This window comes from Doryrhamphus excisus, linkage group LG7, assembly GCF_037039965.1.
Source record: "Doryrhamphus excisus strain RoL-2023G ecotype Guam linkage group LG7, RoL_Dexc_Guam_v1.1, whole genome shotgun sequence".
Classification (NCBI taxonomy): domain Eukaryota; kingdom Metazoa; phylum Chordata; class Actinopteri; order Syngnathiformes; family Syngnathidae; genus Doryrhamphus; species Doryrhamphus excisus.
Window position 1 is genome coordinate 16,616,134 of NC_136363.1, and position 21,019 is coordinate 16,637,152.

Below are 21,019 nucleotides of genomic sequence, written 5' to 3' on the forward strand. Positions count from 1 at the left end.
TCCTGGCGGAAAATTGCAAGTGCCGTGACTCCCTTACCGCTTATCCGCTCGCCGCGGTTTTTCGTACGGCGCGTCCGCGCGCCCGTCCGGTCGCGCGCGCGACCCCGACCCGCGCGTACCCCCGACCCGCGCGTACCCCCGAGCGCGTCGGGGTGCTCGAGCCCGCTCATCACTGCTTGCAGTTTTAATTATTATTATTATTATTCCGACGAAAGGACGGCCATTTTGAGGGCCTTAACATGCCCGAAAACTCACCAAATTTTGCAAGCGCGTCAGGTCTGGCGAAAATTTCGATCTGGTGGGGGTCCCGAAAACAATGTTCCAAAATTGACTCTCTAGCGCCACCTTTAATTTTTGAAAAAATTGGCCCCCGCCACCAGTTTCACCTATCGTCACGAAACTTGGTGGAGACGTCTATCGTGACAGGACGGACCAAAAAGTCTCAAGAACCCATATTGGAAAACGAACAGGAAGTCGGCCATTTTGGATGGCGGCGGCCTTTTTCGTGCCAGAAGTTGGGGTCGTATCTCGACGAACTCCTCCTAGGGGGTTTGACCAAATGAGTCCGTTGTTGCATCAACGGACACTAGACGGATGGCCCACGTTAAATTGCGAAGGATTTTGGGATATTCCATACGATGTGGGCGTGGCACGCCCCCAAATTTTGCCCATTTTCATATGTCCGGGCCTTGCACGCTGAGCGTAACTGTAGACGTGAATAACTTGGCTCCACGTGGTCAGATCTTCATCATACTTGGTACATGTGATCATGGCCCCGCCCCGAAGGTCCCCGTAGGTCACTTCCTGATTTCGTCGCAGCGCCACCTATTGGCGACAGGCTAAAGGCGTGTCATCTACATGAGGCCTTTTCTGCCAGGAGATTCATCAGATGAACATCAGGGTCACAAGGTCACTGCCTGACAGCCTGGTGAAGCCTGTTGATGGACCATGATGCAGGAAAAGCGCACGTGGTGGGCGTGGCCTGGCGGCGAATGCTCAGACCTCGCCATTTACATAGAAAAGCTCATCATTCGCCCGCAAAAGGTCGCATGGGCTTGAAAACTCATAGGGGGGGTCAGAATCCAGGCCTGAGCGGCCTGGTGTGGCCCCCATATGAAACCAAGCCAAATTGACTCACTAGCGCCACCTAGAAGTTTTAAAATAATTATCCCTCGCCTCCCGTTGCACGTATCGGCATGATTTTCGGAGGAGACATCACTCGTGACAGGACGCACAAAAAAGTCTCAAGAACCCATGTTCAAAAACCAACAGGAAGTCGGCCATTTTAGGTGGTGGCGGCCATTTGGGGGAGGATGTAGGGGTCGTATCTTGACGAACTCCTCCTAGGGGGTTTGACTGAATGAGTCCGTTGTTGCATCAACGGACACTAGACGGATGGCCCACGTTAAATTGCGAAGGATTTTGGGCCGCTCCATAGGATGTGGGCGTGGCACGCCACCAAACTTTGACCATTTCATATCTGGCCCTGCCTGGTGTCTGGCCTTGCCTTGAAGCAATGTACATCAAAGTCAATACACAGTTTGACTGACAGACTGCTGAAGTCAGTTGATGGACTATGATGTGTGTAAAGCACATGTGGGGGGCGTGGCCACGGCGAATGGTCAGCCTTCGCCATTGACCATCAAAAGGTCATCATTTGCCTGCAGAAGGTCACAGGCTGCTGAAATCTTACACGTCAGGCCTTAATCCAGGCCTGAGCGCCCTGGTGGTGCTCCCATGTGACACCAATCTAAATTGACACACTAGCGCCACCTAGAAGTTTCAATTCATTATCCCTCGCCACCCGTTACACGTATCACTATGATTTTCGGTGGAGACGTCTATCATGACAGGACGCACTTAACGCTCCAGAAGCCATGTTCAAAACACAGCGCCACCAACTGGTGGAAATGTATATCTGCCGTAACTTCCTGATTCATGGTCAGATTGTCTTGAAATTTTTTTTGGTGTGTTGGGTCAATCTCTGGTCTGTTATACTGTGTGTACATAGACTCTATAGCGCCACCAACTGGTGGAAATGTATATAGCCATAACTTCCTTCCACATGGTCGGATCAAGCCCAAATTTTTTCTGGTGGTTTGGGGTACCCTCTGGTCTATGACTGTGTGTGTACATAGACTCTATAGCGCCACCAACTGGCGGAAATGTATATAGCCGTAACTTCCTTCCACATGGTCGGATCAAGCCCAAATTTTTTCTGGTGGTTTGGGGTACCCTCTGGTCTATGACTGTGTGTGTACATAGACTGTATAGCGCCACCAACTGGTGGAAATGTATATAGCCGTAACTTCCTTCCACATGGTCGGATCAAGCCCAAATTTTTTCTGGTGGTCTGGGGTACCCTCTGGTCTATGACTGTGTGTGTACATAGACTCTATAGCGCCACCAACTGGTGGAAGTGTATATAGCCGTAACTTCCTTCCACATGGTCGGATCAGCCCACAAAATTTTCTGGTGGTCTGGGGTACCCTCTGGTCTATGTCTGTGTGTGTACATAGACAGTATAGCGCCACCAACTGGTGGAAATGTATATAGCCGTAACTTCCTTCCACATGGTCGGATCAAGCCCAAATTTTTTCTGGTGGTTTGGGGTACCCTCTGGTCTATGACTGTGTGTGTACATAGACTCTATAGCGCCACCAACTGGTGGAAATGTATATAGCCGTAACTTCCTTCCACATGGTCGGATCAAGCCCAAATTTTTTCTGGTGGTTTGGGGTACCCTCTGGTCTATGACTGTGTGTGTACATAGACTCTATAGCGCCACCAACTGGTGGAAATGTATATAGCTGTAACTTCCTTCCACATGGTCGGATCAGGCCCAAATTTTTTCTGGTGGTCTGGGGTACCCTCTGGTCTATAACTGTGTGTGTACATAGACTGTATAGCGCCACCAACTGGTGGAAATGTATATAGCCGTAACTTCCTTCCACATGGTCGGATCAGGCCCAAATTTTTTCTGGTGGTCTGGGGTACCCTCTGGTCTATGACTGTGTGTGTACATACACTGTATAGCGCCACCAACTGGTGGAAATGTATATAGCCGTAACTTCCATCCACATGGTCGGATCAAGCCCAAATTTTTTCTGGTGGTTTGGGGTACCCTCTGGTCTATGACTGTGTGTGTACATACACTGTATAGCGCCACCAACTGGTGGAAATGTATATAGCCGTAACTTCCTTCCACATGGTCGGATCAGGCCCAAATTTTTTCTGGTGGTCTGGGGTACCCTCTGGTCTATGACTGTGTGTGTACATACGCTATAGCGCCACCAACTGGTGGAAATGTATATCTGCCGTAACTTCCTTACGCACGGTCGGATCGGCCCCTAATTTTTTCTGTTGGTTCGGGGTACCCTCCGGTCCGTTACCGTGTGGGCCAACCACTCTATAGCGCCACCCACAGGCGGAAACGTATATCCGCCGCAAGGACCTACCGCGTGGTCCGATCGTCGTGAATTTTTTTATGGCGGTTCGCGGTGTCGGACGGGACATGACCGCGCACCCGCCTCGCCGCCGCTGTCGCCCCCTCCTGGCGGAAAATTGCAAGTGCCGTGACTCCCTTACCGCTTATCCGCTCGCCGCAGTTTTTCGTACGGCGCGTCCGCGCGCCCGTCCGGTCGCGCGCGCGACCCCGACCCGCGCGTACCCCCGACCCGCGCGTACCCCCGAGCGCGTCGGGGTGCTCGAGCCCGCTCATCACTGCTTGCAGTTTTAATTATTATTATATTTATTCATAACATTAGTGGTTTATTTGGTCTCAAAAATGTTGAGAATAATATTGTTCTAATATTGTTGCATCAATTTGTTGAACAATAAGTATTTCAGGGCTGCATGGCGGGTGAGTGGTTAGCGCACAGGCATCCCAGCTAGGAGACCCGAGTTCGATTCCATCCTCGGGCATCTCTGTGTAAAGTTTGCATGTTCTCCCTGTGTGTTCTTTTCTCCAGAGACTTCGATTTCCTCCCACGTTCCAAAATTGTCCATAGGTATAAATGTGAGTGTGAGTGGTTGTTTGTCTATATGTGCCCTGTGATTGGCTGGGCACCTCTCGCCTGAGGCTCCAGCACCCCCACAAGCCTCATGAGGATAAGTGGTAGTAAATGAATGAATGAATAAGCATTCAACACACCTGCATTGTTTTACCTATTGTTGTGCAGCAAGATGGCAGCAGTGGAAGAGTGGAAGAATAAGACATGTTACTTGATGATAGCAGTAAAGGTCAAAATGTGTTCTATTTCGCTCCACTTGAAAGACTGCCCTCCATTGACAAATATTACTACTACGGTAAGACTGACGCTACCTTTCCATGACTCCACTACTCCAACTTATCTAGACCTTGGTGAACAGAAAGCACTCTAATGACTTTATTTAATTAATTCATGATATTCATGATGCACCTGCAGCCAGCATGTGGTCTTCATCCCAGTAAGGGATGTGCATTGATGCAAACCCCTCACACACACACACACACACACACACACACACAGAGAGAGGCTTACCAGGCAAGTGTGGCATGTCAACAGCTGGTCCAACACTAATCCACTCATCAGTTCAATTCAAGCTTACTGTACGCCCCATGTTGCTCCACGGCACTGTGCTGAGGTGTTCGGTAGTACACATTTCTTTGTCTTGGCTGCAGTATTTGGGATTCATTTTCCTGACTGGAAAAACCTCCACTGCATCTTTCCTTTGGCTGGAATTGTGGGACAACACCTGGTGGATGACTTGTATATCCACTGTTGTGTAATGGATTATTCAGACGATCCTCATTAGAAGTCGCAAATGTGCACTTCCACCCCAGTTTCACCAGTATGTTAGTCAAGAGACCACAGAACTTCTGCCTTCAGGCCAAAACAATCAGCCCCCTCAATACAGACGTAATGTCTAAGTGGAACAAGGCCATCTAGTGGTAAAATGGAATAGAATGGCTCTGCAATGCAGTATGGGAGACACCTAACGCTGAAAATAAACACAGAAATAAAAGATTTATGGTGACTGGGGGAATGCTCTGCAGTAAGAGCTGTGAACTAGCACAAGTGTATTAGTACCATTGATAATAAACATCTTTGTAATACAAAAATATAAGCGTGGCATCTGCCTTGAATCCACACCTGCTCATGTGACCCCCAGCGCAGCGACTATGTCAGTTTACCCGCCCCTCGAGTTTGCACATTTTCCTCCTCAAACTGAGAATTTAAGTGTGAGAGCATGTTGTTGCCATCCCATCCCTGCAGCGATCACTCCTAAATCCGATACAAGTCTGCCAAGATCCTCTGCAGTGCCCCAAACTGGAAAAAACAGCCAGAAACATACATTCATGCTTTCTTCTTGACTAGACATTATGTTGATTTATTTTGAAGGGACTATAACCGATGACAGCTACAAATGTCTCCACTAGATGGTAGTCTTGTACTAGCTACATATACTCTGCCCTTTTCAGCTGGATGATTTATGAACAACCAAGACTCTAATGCATACCATAGCACCGTTTACATACAAGATTAGGAGTTGCTAGTCAGCCAATCAGGAGGATGTAACGTCACCCAGGAGGAAAAGAGGAAGAAAAGGTCCCGCAACCAGCCAGAGAATGCAGCAGGGTTTCCTGCCCTATCTGAGCTGAAATTACATAATACGTCACCCAGTATCAATCTCCCTTGGAATAGGAAAAATAAGAACTTTTTTTTAGACCTAGTGCTTAAACGATCCTTTAATGTTGTTTGTTCTTTGCTTTGGTTCTCACTCCTTTGTTAACTGTTTTTAGACAAGTGCTAAATAAGGAAAGTTTATTATTATTATTAGGTGCCACTATCGACAGACGGCAGATGCGAGTTCAATTCCAGTACATCAGCTAAAAATATTTAATTGAGCAACTTGGTTCACATTAGTAGAGCCCTCTATGCATTAAATAACACCCCTATAGTCACTTTACACTCATATTACCCAATACAGTAGCATTAAAGATAGAAAATAAGCCATATATGAATATATATAATATATATATAATATATATACAGTGAAGAAAATAAGTATTTGAACACCCTGCTATTTTGCTATTTCTCCCACTTAGAAATCATGGAGGGGTCTGAAATTTTCATCGTAGGTGCATGTCCACTGTGAGAGAGATAAACTAAAAAGAAAAATCCAGAAATCACAATGCATGATTTTTTAACAATTTATTTGTGTGATACAGCTGCTAATAAGTATTTGAACACCTGAGAAAATGAATGTTAATATTTGGTACAGTAGCCTTTGTTTGCTATTACAGAGGTCAAACGTTTCCTGTAGTTTTTCACCAGGTTTGCACACACTGCAGGAGGGATCTTGGCCCACTCCTCCACACAGATCTTCTCTAGATCAGTCAGGTTTCTGGGCTGTCGCTGAGAAACACGGAGTTTGAGCTCCCTCCAAAGATTTTCGATTGGGTTCAGGTCTGGAGACTGGCTGGGCCATGCTAGAACCTTGATATGCTTCTTACGGAGCCACTCCTTGGTTTTCCTGGCTGTGTGCTTCGGGTCGTTGTCGTGTTGGAAGACCCAGCCACGACCCATCTTCAATGCTCTGACAGAGGGAAGGAGGTTGTTCCCCAAAATCTCACAATACACGGCCCCAGTCATCCTCTCTTTAATGCAGTGCACTCGTCCTGTCCCATGTGCAGAAAAACACCCCCAAAGCATGATGCTACCACCCCCATGCTTCACAGTAGGGATGGTGTTCTTCAGATTGTACTCTTCATTCTTCTTCCTCCAAACACGCTTATTGGAATTATGACCAAAAAGTTCTATTTTGGTCTCATCTGACCATAAAACTTTCTCCCATGACTCCTCTGTATCATCCAAATGGTCATATGCAAACTTAAGACGGGCCTTGACATGTGCTGGTTTAAGCAGGGGAACCTTTCGTGCCATGCATGATTTCACATCATGACGTCTTAGTGTATTACCTACAGTAACCTTGGAAACGGTGGTCCCAGCTCTTTTCAGGTCATTGACCAAGTCCTGTCGTGTAGTTCTGGGCTGATTCCTCACCTTTCTTAGAATCATTGAGACCCCACGAGGTGATATCTTGCATGGGGCTCCACTCCGATTGAGATTGACCGTCATGTTTAGCTTCTTCCATTTTCTAATGATAGCTCCAACAGTGGACCTTTTTTCACCAAGCTGCTTGGTAATTGCTCCGTAGCCCTTTCCAGCCTTGTGGAGGTGTACAATTTTGTCTCTGGTGTCTTTGGACAGCTCTTTGGTCTTCGCCATGTTACAAGTTAAAGTCTTACTGATTGTATGGGGTGGACAGGTGTCTTTATGCAGCTAACGACCTCAAACAGGTGCATCTGATTCAGGATGATACATGGAGTGCAGGTGGACTTCTAATGGGCAGACTAACAGGTCTTTCAGGGTCAGAATTCTAGATGATACACAGGTGTTCAAATACTTATTTGCAGCTGTATCACACAAATAAATTGTTAAAAAATCATGCATTGTGATTTCTGGATTTTTCTTTTTAGTTTATCTCTCTCACAGTGGACATGCACCTACGATGAAAATTTCAGACCCCTCCATGATTTCTAAGTGGGAGAAATAGCAAAATAGCAGGGTGTTCAAATACTTATTTTCTTCACTGTATAATATAGACTCATATGTGTTAGCACTGTGAGAGTCGCATTATACTTCCTGTACTGCCATGTGGTGGCTATTGTCTCATCAGTGTAACATTACTGGCACCTAGTGACCAGAGTAGAATACTACATCATCTGAATCCATCCATCAATTTTCTATGCCGCTTATCCTCACTAGGGTTGTGGGGGTATGCTAGAGCCTATCCCAGCTGGTCGCCAGCCAATTGCAGGGCCATGTATCTGAATACATCTTAAAAATAAATACCTTATACAGCAGTGCTTGGTCTGTAGAAACTTCAATTTCAGCTGTATTTCAACACAAAAATGTCATTTTTGTATTCACGCATGAATTAAAAGATGACTGGGATTGGAGACACTGATGGAAAACAACACCTTTGTACCTGCCTTAAGCATACTATAAATTCTGGTGTATAAACCGGAATAAGCTGTAAGGCATTACTGCCAGAAGCTGATAATTGGAGGACAAGCAACATAGACGGATGGTGCTGCAATGTTGCATCTGTCCACCAGAGGAAGCCAGAGGAGCCCAGAGGGAGGCTGACGTCACTGTAGCGCTCCAATGAATGTGTTGGTCAGACACAATGTCTTTAGGGAAAACTTAAAAATATTGTGGGGGTTTTTTCATGTTAAACTGGGTATTGGTTTGTATGTTTCAGAGGTATAGTTTTGGAGTGTTAATTTGCTGTGTAATGCATTTAGTGTTCCGTAAGCCATATTGATGAACTACCATGGCCAGACCAGAACCTCTTCAATAAATTACAAGCGTATTTAATGCTGCACGGTGATCGAGTGGTTAGCCTGCAGGTCACACAGCTTGGAGACCCGAGTTCAATTCCATCCGTGGTATGTTCTCCCCATGTGTGCGTGGGTTTTCCCACATTCCAAAAACATGCTAGGTTAATTGGCAACTCCAAATTGTCCATAGGTATGAATGTGAGTGTGAATGGTTGTTTGTCTATACGTGCCCTGTGATTGGCTGGCCATCAGTCCAGGGTGTACCCCGTCTCTCGCTCGAAAATGAATGAAACAATTAATATATCCATTAAGAAGTTACTCAAGGTGGGCTCTTGTGGGGGCATTCTTGTGGCAAACATCTCATCTGAGATATTTGTGCTTGCAGGGCCTCACTGACCATCACTGCTTGTCTTCCTGAGCGCACTTGAACATGTCTTGAACATGTGCACTGTCACTTCCTGCGTCATTAAGTCTATGAGGAGTCAGACTGGTTTGTGGACAGTAGGAATCCACATGCAAAACAGAAATTGGAGCTCATTCACAACTTGTCAGAAAGTTGAGAACAAGCAGGAGGCGGCATTTTGCCAAAAACAAGGCGAACCGTGACTCCTCCTAAAAAGGCAGAAACATTTCGGCGAGGGCACCCATCCTGTCCCGTGCAGGTCTTCCTTTACATAGTCCAGATATGTTAGCCAGCTCTGCTTTATAACAAAGCGGCTACAATGGCACTGGAGCATGGAGGCTTGCATCTCAGGCCTGATGGATGATGATGACTGGAGCTGCCCAGTGATGCCAGTTGGCTTTCAGCCGTAGGATTTACACACACGTTCCCCACATCTTCACGACTTTCAGTAAATGTCATCCTTACCTGGCGAATGAGGCTGTTGGTCGTCGTGTCAGAGGAGCTGCTACCATCTGAACCTTGAAAGCCACTTTTCCTTCGGGCTGTCAAATCTACATGCAATCCAACATCATATCATTTGTAAAAATAGAAAATAATAGTGGACTGAGGATGCTGCTTTGTGGTATATCACAAAAAATAGTCCAAAAAATATGTATATTGAAACAAATATTGAAGCACATGACATGAAATAACACCTATAGTCACCTTTACACTGATATTATTCTTTATTAACACCACATTGCTCATGCGGAGGTTACAGGATCACTGTAAGGGCACGGCTTAAAACCACGACTTTCAGCATAGCATGCTAGTGAGCTAAGAAGTGAGTGTACAATTAATGATTTATTTATCATTCATTATATATTTATTTAAAGTTTATTGTAAACTTAAGAAAAGCTTTCAAACGGAGAGGAGAAGACGAATAAAGTGAAAAGCTCAAAATGTGCCACTTCCACACAAAATGGGAGGATAACTTTTTTTTTGCACCCTATAATGTCGGACACACCAGTGTGAAGGTAATGTCTTTTCTGTCATTACGAATGCCTAGTCATATAATATATGACTTGTTTTTCAACATTTTCTGACTAATATTGGGCCATAGTCAATCACAAATTAAAAATAATTTCATTCATTCATTCATTCATTCATTTTCTATCGCTTATCCTCACGAGGGTCACGGGGGGTGCTGGAGCCTATCCCAGCTGTCTTCGGGCGAGAGACGGGGTAATCCCTGGAGTGGTTGCCAGCCAATCACAGGGCACATATACGTAGACAATGAATGAATGAATGATATGCCTTTATTTGTCCCTCAGTGGGGAAATTTGCATGAAGTGGGGGGAGAAGGGGGGGGGGGGCAACACAAGGAGAGGGGGGGGGAAAAAAACAACAACTCCAAACTAGACTCTTAGATGAAGGAGTACAGTGTGGGACCGTTAAAAAAACCTCGGCATACAAATCGGCAGGTAAAAGACATTGTTCACACACGTAGACACAAGACCAGCGCCACAAAAGGAAAATAGCCGATACGAGCAGCGGCCAGTCCGGCTACCTGCAGCCACTTACGGCGCAAGCCGTAAAAGTCATTCCCACTCACATTCATAATTTCACAATTTGGAGTCGCCAATTAACCTAGCATGTTTTTGGAATGTGGGAGGAAACCGGAGTACCCGGAGAAAACCCACACATGCACGAGGAGAACATGCAAACTCCACACAGAGATGGCCGAGGGTGAAATTGAACTCGGGTCTCTTAGCTGTGAGACCTGCGTGCTAACTACTCGACCGCCGTACAGCCCTCAAAATAATTTATTAAAACATTTTTGAAAAACCGTGATAGAGTGAAGGAGCAATGTTCCAACCGTCATGTCATGAGGGATGACTGTAGAGGTGACTATAGGGGTGTTATTTCATGTCTGGAGGTCTCTAATAATGTTAAAAATGTATTTAGAAGATTGGAAAAAGGCTTTCTATGCCATAAAACACAAATATTTCATTTCAAAATAAGGAATCATTTTCTATTTGTTTCTGTTCTGAAAGTTTCCCATTCAGCCTTATTCCCAAATGGATTCAAGTCATTTTGACCACATGAGGTATATCTAGTATACCTAAAAAAATTTCTTAAAAAAAACTTATGCCTTCTATATGCCTTCTGGACTTGTCTGAACATTCACACATTACATATTTGGACAATTTACACAATACAATTTACATAACAATCATTTTTTGGGGGGGGGGGAAGAAAACCCACACAAGCTCCAACATGAATCTCCTGTGAGGCAGACTAACACCACCAAGCCGTCATTAAATTCCTTGTCAATATCAAAAATGCTGTCTAATACTCTTTCCCCATCGACTGTCATGTTTTAATGTGTCCATAAAGAATATAAGTGTCCTCGAATACTACTATAATACGACTACAATGTTAGCAATCAATGGCGTCCTAAGTACATCTAAACATGCTAATTAATGCTAGTACACAGAAACGATACTGTAATAATAGCCAATCACTCGAGTTTAATATTGTTTTATAACGTAAAAAGGAGTGATGACAAAGATAAAAGAGTTAAAAAAAAAGTAACTTTGAAGGTGACTTACTTGAAACATCGTCTGCTCCACACTGTTCGTGTCCATTGTGATTTTTTGTTAAGTCATTTAAAGAAGAGACGCTGATGTTCTCCACTCCCCTGTTCACCACGGAGCATCTCCACGTAACACATCACTTTGGAAGCAGGAGGAGCTTCTACCGAACATAAGACGAAGGTGGTGGTGATGATGATGTGTCCACCTTCACCTTCTCGTTGGCGCCCTGCTGCCCACACTGGCCGCTCCTGTAGGATGGATCAGGGTGGATGGTGATGCATTCAAGGAAGTTCGTTGAATGCACCATCCACCATCATACAAAAATAACAATGACACCATCATACAGCCTTCCATCCATCTCTGCGTGGAGTTTGCAACTCTATGAAACAATTCAATGATAACAGCTTAGGCAGACTTTAACTTTAAACTGTTTCTTTGTCTCCCCCTTGCGGTTGTCTTTGTGGTTCCAAGGAAGAACTGATAGTATGGTTCACTTTCAAAGAGGAAAACATTTATCCCATTTGTACTGATGACCCTGCAGGAGAACAAGTGAAAGTTAAAAAGGCTCTTCCTTCCTCCACCTGGCAACTTAACCTGGCCAAAAAACGATGCCAAGGCATGGTCAGAACACAAAGACACACACAGTAAAAAGCCATTTCCTGATTGCAGGCATGCGGGAATAAGACAAAAGGGCCAGGGACTTCCTGCTATTGTCCAACCCAAACTCAGGAAAGTCTAATAAATAACAAGAAATAGACACATCAGTGCATGAGCTTGCACTTTGTGATATTGCTCTCACACTTATTAGTCATGCAGGTTGGTGGAGCATGAAGCCAATAACAAGCTTTTATTTGTCCTTTTCATCAGATCATCGCTCCATTTCTGCAGAATTAAGAAACAATAATAACAATCATCCGCCTCTCGCCCGAAGACAGCTGGCATAGGCTCCAGCACCCCCCTTGTGAGGAAAAAGCAGTAGAAAATGAATGAATGAATGAATAATAACAATCATCAGTTTTTGCTTCAATCGCAGTCGTATTTGATTCAGTTTTACATGTGACACACACCTGCACAAGCTATCTGTACCCAATATTTTGGTTACTTCGTGCAACCAAACGTCCGCAAATATTGACACCATGTTCCACTTGAGTAGCATGCAGTAAAAGTATACTGATAAAAATACATTTGTATGAATAATAATAGCACAACTGGAAGGCGGAATGCTTGATTATTCTGTATTTGTACCTTACAGTATATAAAGTCTATCATCTAAACAGTAAGTGTGAAAGTCAGCCATCATTAAACGTGAGTTGATGTTCAAAGAGCGCCAGCAGCAGAAGACACGACCAGCCCATCAGCAGACCCGCATTTTGCAGGAGGAAGAGCGCACGAGGATGGCGGCTGCTCACTCGACTCATTTGAGGAAGCTGGTAAAAAAAAGGAAAGGAAAAAAAGGCACTATATACAATGTGTGTACCTAAAGAATGCACATTGACAAATGACTCACCATTTCCACAAGTGACAAGTAGAGAAAAATGCCAGCCGTGACGGCAAAGATCCACTGCTGCACCTCGACCTGGGCGGAAACAAAGAGTCCGATGTAGAGGCCCATGAAGGCGGTCAGGGCGCTGACAAAATTCATCAGCACAGCAGTTTTTACGGGCAGTCCGGAGCTGAGCAGCACCGCGAAGTCTCCTTCCAGACACAAGCAGACAAAAGTCAGAGTTAAATGATAGCACAAACGCTCATTTTAATAGCACAAAACAACACAAACGAAGCGGGGACAATTTTTTTTGGTTTCAATGTGAGCATGTTAGGGGGCTGATTATCTAATAGGCCAAAACTTGAGTTATTAATTTCTCAAAAACGAAAGCAGCGCAACAATTAATTTTACCTACACCAAACAGCACAAACGCAGCACAAACTAACTGGACTATTTTGTTGTTTTTTTTGAGCAAATGGGGGTTGCGTGAGCTTTGGTTGACCGATAAAATTCTGTAATATCTTGAAAACAAAAGCAGCACAAATGTTAATATTAATAGCACAAAACAGCACAAACAATGTTGGAAAATACTATCCTATTTTGGTTTCAATCTGATCATGTCGAATAGCCCAAAACTTAAATCATTAATATCTCTAAAACGCAAGCTGCACAAACATTAATTTTACCTGCACAAAACAGCACAAACAAACAGGACTATTTTGGTTGTATTTAGAGCAAATGGGGGGCTGGGTGAGCTTCGGTTGATCTATAAAATTGTGTAATATTTCAAAAACAAAAGCAGCACAAATGTTCATTTTAATAGCACAAAACAGCACGAACAAAGTGGCAAAAAAAATTATCCTATTTTGGTTTCAATCTGAGCATGTCTAATAGCCCAAGACTTACATCATTAACATCTCAAAAACAAAAGCTGCACAAACATTCATTTTACCTGCACAAACAAAGTGGGTAATAAATTAGTCAATTTCAGTTTAAATGTGAGCACATGTGAGAGGGATGATTATCTAATAGTCCAAAACTTAAACCGTTAATATCTCAAAAACAAAAGCAGCAAAAACCATTAATTTTTACCGACATTAAACAGCACAAACGCTGCACAAACTAAGAGGACTACTTTGGTTTTATTTGGACCAAATGAGCTGGGTGAGCTTTGGTTGACCTATAAAATTGTTAATATCTCAAAAACAAAAGCAGCACAAATGTTCATTTTAGTAGCACAAAACTGCACAAACGAAGTGGGGGGAAAGATCATATTTTGGTTTCAATCTGAGCATGTCGGGGGGCTGATTATCTAATTGGCCACAACTTAAATCGTTAATATGTCAAAAACAAAAGCAGCACAAACATTAATTTTACCTACATAAAACAGCACAAACGAAGCACAAATTAACAAGACTGCTTTGGTTTTATTTGGACCAAAAGAGCTGAGTGAGCTTTGGTTGACCTATAAAATTGTTAATATCTCAAAAACAAAAGCAGCATAAACATTCATTTTAATAGCACAAAACAGCACAAACAAAGTAGGGAAAAAATTATCCTATTTTGGATTCAATCTGAGCATGTCGGGGGGGGGGGCTGATTATCTAATTTATCGACTCAAAACTTGAGTCGTTAATATTTAAAAAACGAAAGGTGCACAAACATTCATTTTACCTACGTAAAACACGAAAAATGCAGCACAAACGCAGCACAAACAAATGGGGCTATTTTGTGCGGGGTTACCTTTGGTTGACCTATAAAATAAACTGTAACAACTCAAAAATGAAAGCAGCACAAACGTTCATTTTAATTGCACAAACAAGACTAATTGACTATTTCAGTTTTGCATGGAGTAGAAGAGTCGCCTCAAAACAAGCAATGGCGTCTCACCCATTTCGTGTGGGACCTCGTGGCAAAGGATGGCCACAGTGGTCGCCATGCCGGTCTCGGGCGACGAGGAGAAGGCAGCGCCGACAACCAAGCCGTCTGCAAAATTATGCAGGCTGTCACCCACGATGACCATGATGGCGAGCAGAGGAACTCCTCGTCCTGGGAACCCAAAGAGAAGGTTTACCATGACAGACCACAGTACTAGTACGTCCCATTGGTATGTTGACCTTACTCTGATTTGAAGACCTCTCTTTGTTTGGATGCTCAGGAGATCCTTCTGTACAGTCCAAGTCCTCTACTGGTCCCTGCTGGAAACATAGATGACATTTTCATATCTGATCTGTCTTCTATGTGCTTTATCTGATATTGAATCCTACTTTACAGGAAATGACTTATCCTGGTTGGGTCTGGAACCAATTAACCACGCTCAACAAGAGACAACTTTATAGAAGTGAGACAGCAAACTGGTTGCTGGTTGCAGCACTTGTCATTCTTCAACATCCTACATCTTCGGTCCTCCCTCGCAGGTCATCTCTTATGTAATATGAGAGCAGCACTTGTATACAGTATATATATGTAAGAATTGCAATACAGTGTCTTCTTTTGTGAAGTTAAGCAGTTCTTTTTGATAGCAGTGCTGCAATGTTTGCGGTGATGCTGAAGGTGGTAAGACGTATGAGCTGGTAGCATTAGAGACTCACCAGCTGTATGGTGGACATGGACTTTCCTCTCTGAGCGTCGCAGTCGAGCTCTAAGGGAAGGTCACCGGAGTGGGCCTACAGGCAGAAGAAGATCAACTATGCTAGGATTCATTCTGTAAACAAAGTGTTTGGAGGAACCTACGTGTCCATGTTGAGGAACCAAAAAGGAGAAGATTCTTTCAATGAGGAAGAAGCCATAGATCCCAGCAATGATCCCAAGAATCTTCCACAGGTACTCCCTTTGCTCAGCGAGGTGCTCGTCATCGTTATCTTCATGCTCATGAAGGCCGAGGATCTCCAATGAGCCAATAAGCAAGTATTCAAATAACGAGCGACTACAGGGTCCAGAAAGTGCTGGTTTCTGGTTTACCTGCGGGATGAGGTGCAGGAGGGCGTCACCTGAGAGGGTCCCCACAGCCAGGCCCACAAAGAGCTGCAGGATGAGTGTGTAGGTTTCCTGGCATGAGTTGAAGAAGATCAAGCAGATGCCGAACATGGAGCCCAGTGTGATGAGCAGCACTGCTGCTGTGCTGTAGCCGAACTCTGTAGACCGACATGGGGATGAGTATGAAGTAGGGTATCAAGTTCATACATGAGTATGAAGACACGTTAGCAAAAGTTCTCTCCTCAAAATGTCTTACTCTCAAAAGCAGTAGGTGGAGATCTTTTGGTATTTGGCTCTGCAGACTCACACACATTGCCTAGCAACTGCTGAATGATGGCCGGGCAAATTTGCCTCAAGTGCTCCTTGGAAATGGGCACATGAGGGTCCAGAGCAAAAATATCCACCAGCTGATTGGCTGAAAAGCAGGCCTGTTTGGAGCCAGAGAACAAGACAATGTTATGATAGTTTATTTCTTACTTAAAGCAACATGTAAAGCTAGGAGAATACACATCTGCAAGTTCATATATTACGTGCGGAGTTCCCCAGGGGTCAACACTGGGACCAAAACTGTTCAACTTGTACATCAATGATATCTCCAAAGTCACGAAAAACTGGTATTATTTGCGGATGATACCACTGCTTTTTGTTCTGGAGGGAGTACAGACGAAATCATTAGAAAGGTCAGAGAAGAAATGGTCACACTAAAAAGATGGTTTGATGATAATAGATTGTCCTTGAACCTAAGTAAAACTAAAATCATGCTGTTTGGTAACAGCAGAAAGGACACACACCAGCAAATACCAGCACTCCACACTCTTTGTTGCTCTCTGGTTCTACCATATCTTACTTCTTGTGTGGAAATATGGGATAATAACTATAAAATCAATCTTCACTCGCTAAATGTACTGCAAAAAAGGGTAGTAAAGATAATTCATAATGCCGCCTACAGAGAACATACTAACTCCTTATTTCTAAAATCACAAATACTTAAACTTGCTGATATAGTTCATCTTCAAACAGCTAAAATAATGCATAATGCTAAAAATAACCAATTACCTAAAAATGTCATCCAATACTTCTCTACAAGAGAGGAGAAATATGATCTCAGGGAAGAACTACATTTGAAACACTTATATGCTAGGACTACGTTAAAAAGCCATAGCATTTCAGTATGTGGAATCAAACTATGGAATGGATTGAGTAAGACCCTCAAACAATGCACAACGATGAGCCAATTCAAGAAACAATACAAGCAGTTGATGTTTGCTAAATACAAGGATGAAGAGTCTTGAACCAGTCATGATGTGCTATATATATCACTATATTGACACTTACTATGGTACACATTATTATTATTATGGTCATTGGATGGTCATATCACCTCATACAAGGTGCATTATTAAAAAAAATAAAAGAAATAAAAAAAACAACCTTAAACTGTATTATGGAAAGCAGGAAGTGAACAAATGTAACAGTTACTGATTGTAAAAGTACCAGATGGAGGGGTAGGATTTAATAAGCTTTGCTTCTTCCTACTCCTTTTGGACATGTGGAACTGTGAACTGATTATGTGATGCATTCAATTGTAATCTGATGCATGTTCAAATGAAATAAAACCATTACCATTACCATTACCATTACCATTACCATTACCATTACCATTACCATTACCATTACCATTACCATTACCATTACCATTACCATTACCATTACCATTACCATTACCATTACCATTACCATTACCATTACCATTACCATTACCATTCTTTAGCTTACTGGCTTTTCATTTTTGTCTTACCTGTGCCCAGTCTCCACTTTCTGGCTTGCACCCGTCCTTTATCTGTGAGTTCCGCCTCTTTCCTTCACCACCGACTCCCAGCTGATGAAGCAGCTCTTCCAAATCTTCACGTGAAATCCAAAACAATCAGCAAGTGTCGATGACGGACACAATAGGATCATCTCACCTAAAACTTGCAGGTCGCTGGTACGATTGAGGGACTGAAAGATATAACTCGTGAAAAAGGAAGGTGGAGGGAGGTTTGTCTGAGCGAAACAGCGACGCTGCAGGATGTGAGTGATGATGGCTGCGGCCACTTTAGGCACGGTCGTCACACTGGCGCCTGCATCATTTTTTTCATTTGCGTCTTCCAGCAGATGAGTAGCGTCAATACACTGTGGTGGACAAAGGTGATATGACTGAACCAACAATAGAAGACATCGAACACTTTATTGCAATGTCCTAATGATTGTCTGTCCATCGTTCAATAGACTGCAGTCCAGCCCCAATGGAAGGGTGCTCAAGGATCTATCATAATTAACTACTGAGAGTTAATATGGAAGGAAATTATACTTCAAAAAGCTTGGGAGAAGGTACATATCGCATACTTGACTGTGCTGTTTTTGGCAAACTGAGGTTAAGATCTTAAAGTGATGTGTGATAGAAGAGTTTCATTCATTCATTTTCTACCGTTTATCCTCACAAGGGTCGCGGGAGTGCTGGAGCCTATCCCAGCTGTCTTTGGCCAAGAGGTGGGGTACACCCTGGACTGGTGGCCAGCCAATCACAGGGCACATATAGACAAACAACCATTCACACTCACATTCATACCTATGGACAATTTGGAGTCGCCAATTAACCTAGCATGTTTTTGGAATGTGGGAGGAAACCGGAGTACCCGGAGAAAACCCACGCATGCACGGAGAGAACATGCAAACTCCACACAGAGATGTCCGAGGGTGGAATTGAACCCTGGTCTCCTAGCTGTGAGGTCTGCGCGCTAACCACTCGACCGTTGTCTGTTGTTTGGTCTGGAGACAGTGCCACTGAGGAATAGGCAGGAAGCAGAACTGGAGGTAGCAGAGATGAGGATGCTGAGGTTCTCATTGGGAGTGACCAGGATGGATAGGATCAAGAACAAGTGCATCAGAGGGACATTACATGTTAGAGGCCTTGGAGATGAAGTCAGAGAGGCCAGACTGAGATGGTTCGGACATGTCCAGAGGAGAGATAGGAATATATTAGAGATGCCAGGTAGGAGATGTTGAGAAAACCAAAGAGGAGGCTTATGGATGTAGTGAAGGAGGACATGTTGGTGTGAGAGAGACAGATGCAGAAGACAGGGTTGGATGGAGATTAATTTGCTGTGGCGACCCCTAAAGGGAAGAAGAGGTTAAGGTCTTAAAGAGCAGATGTGTTACCTGGAGGTCCGACAGAGTAGAATGTTCTTGGTTGGATGGCTTGTAGTGCTGGTTGATGAGCTGCAGAATACTCTCTATCTCACCCGCTGACAGGAAGTGGCTGTCCTCCGCTGGGTGTAGATTGGTGAGAGACATGAGGTAGAATTCATAGCTCCCAGCAGATGAGGAAGAGATAGATGCCTGGCACGTATCCTGCAAGTTGATGATGTAGTACAGAAGAAGAGTGGAGATGCGCTGGAAGTCGTCCTCTGTGAGGTATGCCTTCTTTTCATCCTCCAGCACTGAAAGAACGACGTCTGGCTTCAAACACTGGGACAGCACAAGGGAGGTTGTGTTGAAGTCCTGGTCCTGGTACTTGGACTCTACAGATTTGTAGTTTATTGTCAACTCAACAAAACAGAAACCTGGACATGAAGAGGTCTTGTGAGGCACTCACAGTAGCTCAGTCAAGGTCAATAACTTAAGCCTTACTCGCATTCCAGACTTGACAAACAGGTTACCAGACCTGAAGGTCGTTTAGCTATGGATGTATAAAAATGATGCTGATGATTCTAGGCCTACCTTATCACAGACATCTTGGGAAGCACCAGTCCGCTCTTGACAGTCCACCGCCAAAAGAAGTGTGGCGAGCAGGAAACTGATTTGAGTCTTTGGTAGGCGTGACTCTTCATCAGCAGCAAGCGGTAGATCCAAGGCTCTGAGGACCTCCTGTAAATGATCCTGATCTTGACCTGTGTCCGCTCGAACCGTCCCCAACAAACAAATGATCAGCAACAGAGAAGAGGGAGCGGCTCTCCCGAACCACATGTTCCCACCAAGGTCGTCCGATTCCCCCGAGTTCGTAGGCTTGAGAAGCAACTAGAAGGAAAAACACACACGAGTAAAAGCGACAAAGTGACCATCGAAACAAGATGTCTTCTTGCTTCCTGACCCGACAGAGGACAGCAGGCCTTGGTGCTCAATCCCCAGTTGAACTAGCCAAAGCCGGGCCCCTCGGCCCACAACAAAAGGATTAGTGCAGCAAGTGAGCGAGCACAGGGGCAGGCAGGAGGTGGGGGGGCTTTGTTGGGAGAACATAATTAGTTTTTAGAGAAAGTAGTGTTTAGGGAAAGAGGCCTAGCAGTAATGAAACTAAAGAATGCTCTCATCATGTCAATGCTTCATGACATCCATAACATATTTCCTCCTTCCTTTCCGCATGAACATAGAACATCACATTGAAAGAGAAGCTTTTGTTCTTCTCAATCATCTCTGAGTCATTGCAGATCAAACCAACAGAGCCGATGCTTTTCTCCTCCCACACCGCCCCCCCACCCTCGGGCTAATCTGATGGAATAACAGTCGATACAGTGAGAAGACATACCTGTCCTTTCCTGCTTCTGTTCCTTTCCCTGTTCCTCAGCACACCATAAAGTGGGTGTTTGGGTCATTGGTGAAACTCTTTTGCAAAGGGTAAGAGTAAGCTCTTGAGGATTAGCTGCGCCAGAGGGCTGGTTGCCATGGAGAAGGCTAGGAGGTGGTTGAACGTCATATTCATGACGGAAAAATAGAAATAATAACCATTTAGTATATTCGGGGCTGGACGGTGAAAGACTGGTTAGCGCGCAGGCCTCACAGCTAGGAGATCGGAGTTCAATTCCACCCTCAGCCATCCCTGTGTGGAGTTTGTATGTTCTCCCTGTGCATGCGTGGGTTTTCTCCGGGTACTCCGGTTTCCTCCCACATTCCAAAAACATGCTAGGTTAATTAGCGACTCCAAATTGTCCATAGGTATGAATGTGAGTGTGAATGGTTGTTTGTCTATATATGCCCTGTGATTGGCTGGCGACCAGTCCAGGGTGTACCCTGCCTCTTGCCCGAAGGCAGCTGGGATAGACTCCAGCACCCCTGCGACCCTCGTGAGGATAACGGTAGAAATTTAATGAATGAATAGTATATTTGGCAACCTTGGGCTGGGTGTAAGTTGACAGGACCCATTTGAGGTTTAA

General features: G+C 44.2%; 1 protein-coding gene across 4 annotated transcripts; it reads right to left on the reverse strand.

Annotated features, from left to right (window-relative positions):
* Positions 1-12,233: 12,233 nt before the first annotated feature.
* LOC131108707 (zinc transporter ZIP12-like) lies at positions 12,234-20,018 on the reverse strand. 4 transcript variants are annotated; one of them, XM_078791763.1, is made up of 13 exons: positions 19,963-20,018; positions 19,593-19,889; positions 19,032-19,340; positions 17,798-18,005; positions 17,632-17,735; positions 16,090-16,261; positions 15,819-15,991; positions 15,591-15,743; positions 15,449-15,523; positions 14,980-15,055; positions 14,748-14,906; positions 12,882-13,069; positions 12,234-12,801 (listed from the first exon to the last, which is right to left on the reverse strand). In XM_078791763.1, exons 2-13 carry the CDS (start codon positions 19,836-19,838, stop codon positions 12,664-12,666), a joined length of 2,001 nt encoding a protein of 666 aa, XP_078647889.1. In that variant the 5' UTR covers positions 19,839-19,889; positions 19,963-20,018; the 3' UTR covers positions 12,234-12,663. The 4 variants fall into 4 exon arrangements, with proteins under 4 accessions (XP_078647889.1, XP_078647890.1, XP_078647891.1 ...); XM_078791764.1 differs by having other exon boundaries at positions 14,980-15,052; positions 19,593-20,004; XM_078791765.1 differs by having other exon boundaries at positions 12,882-12,950; positions 19,593-20,004.
* Positions 20,019-21,019: the final 1,001 nt, after the last annotated feature.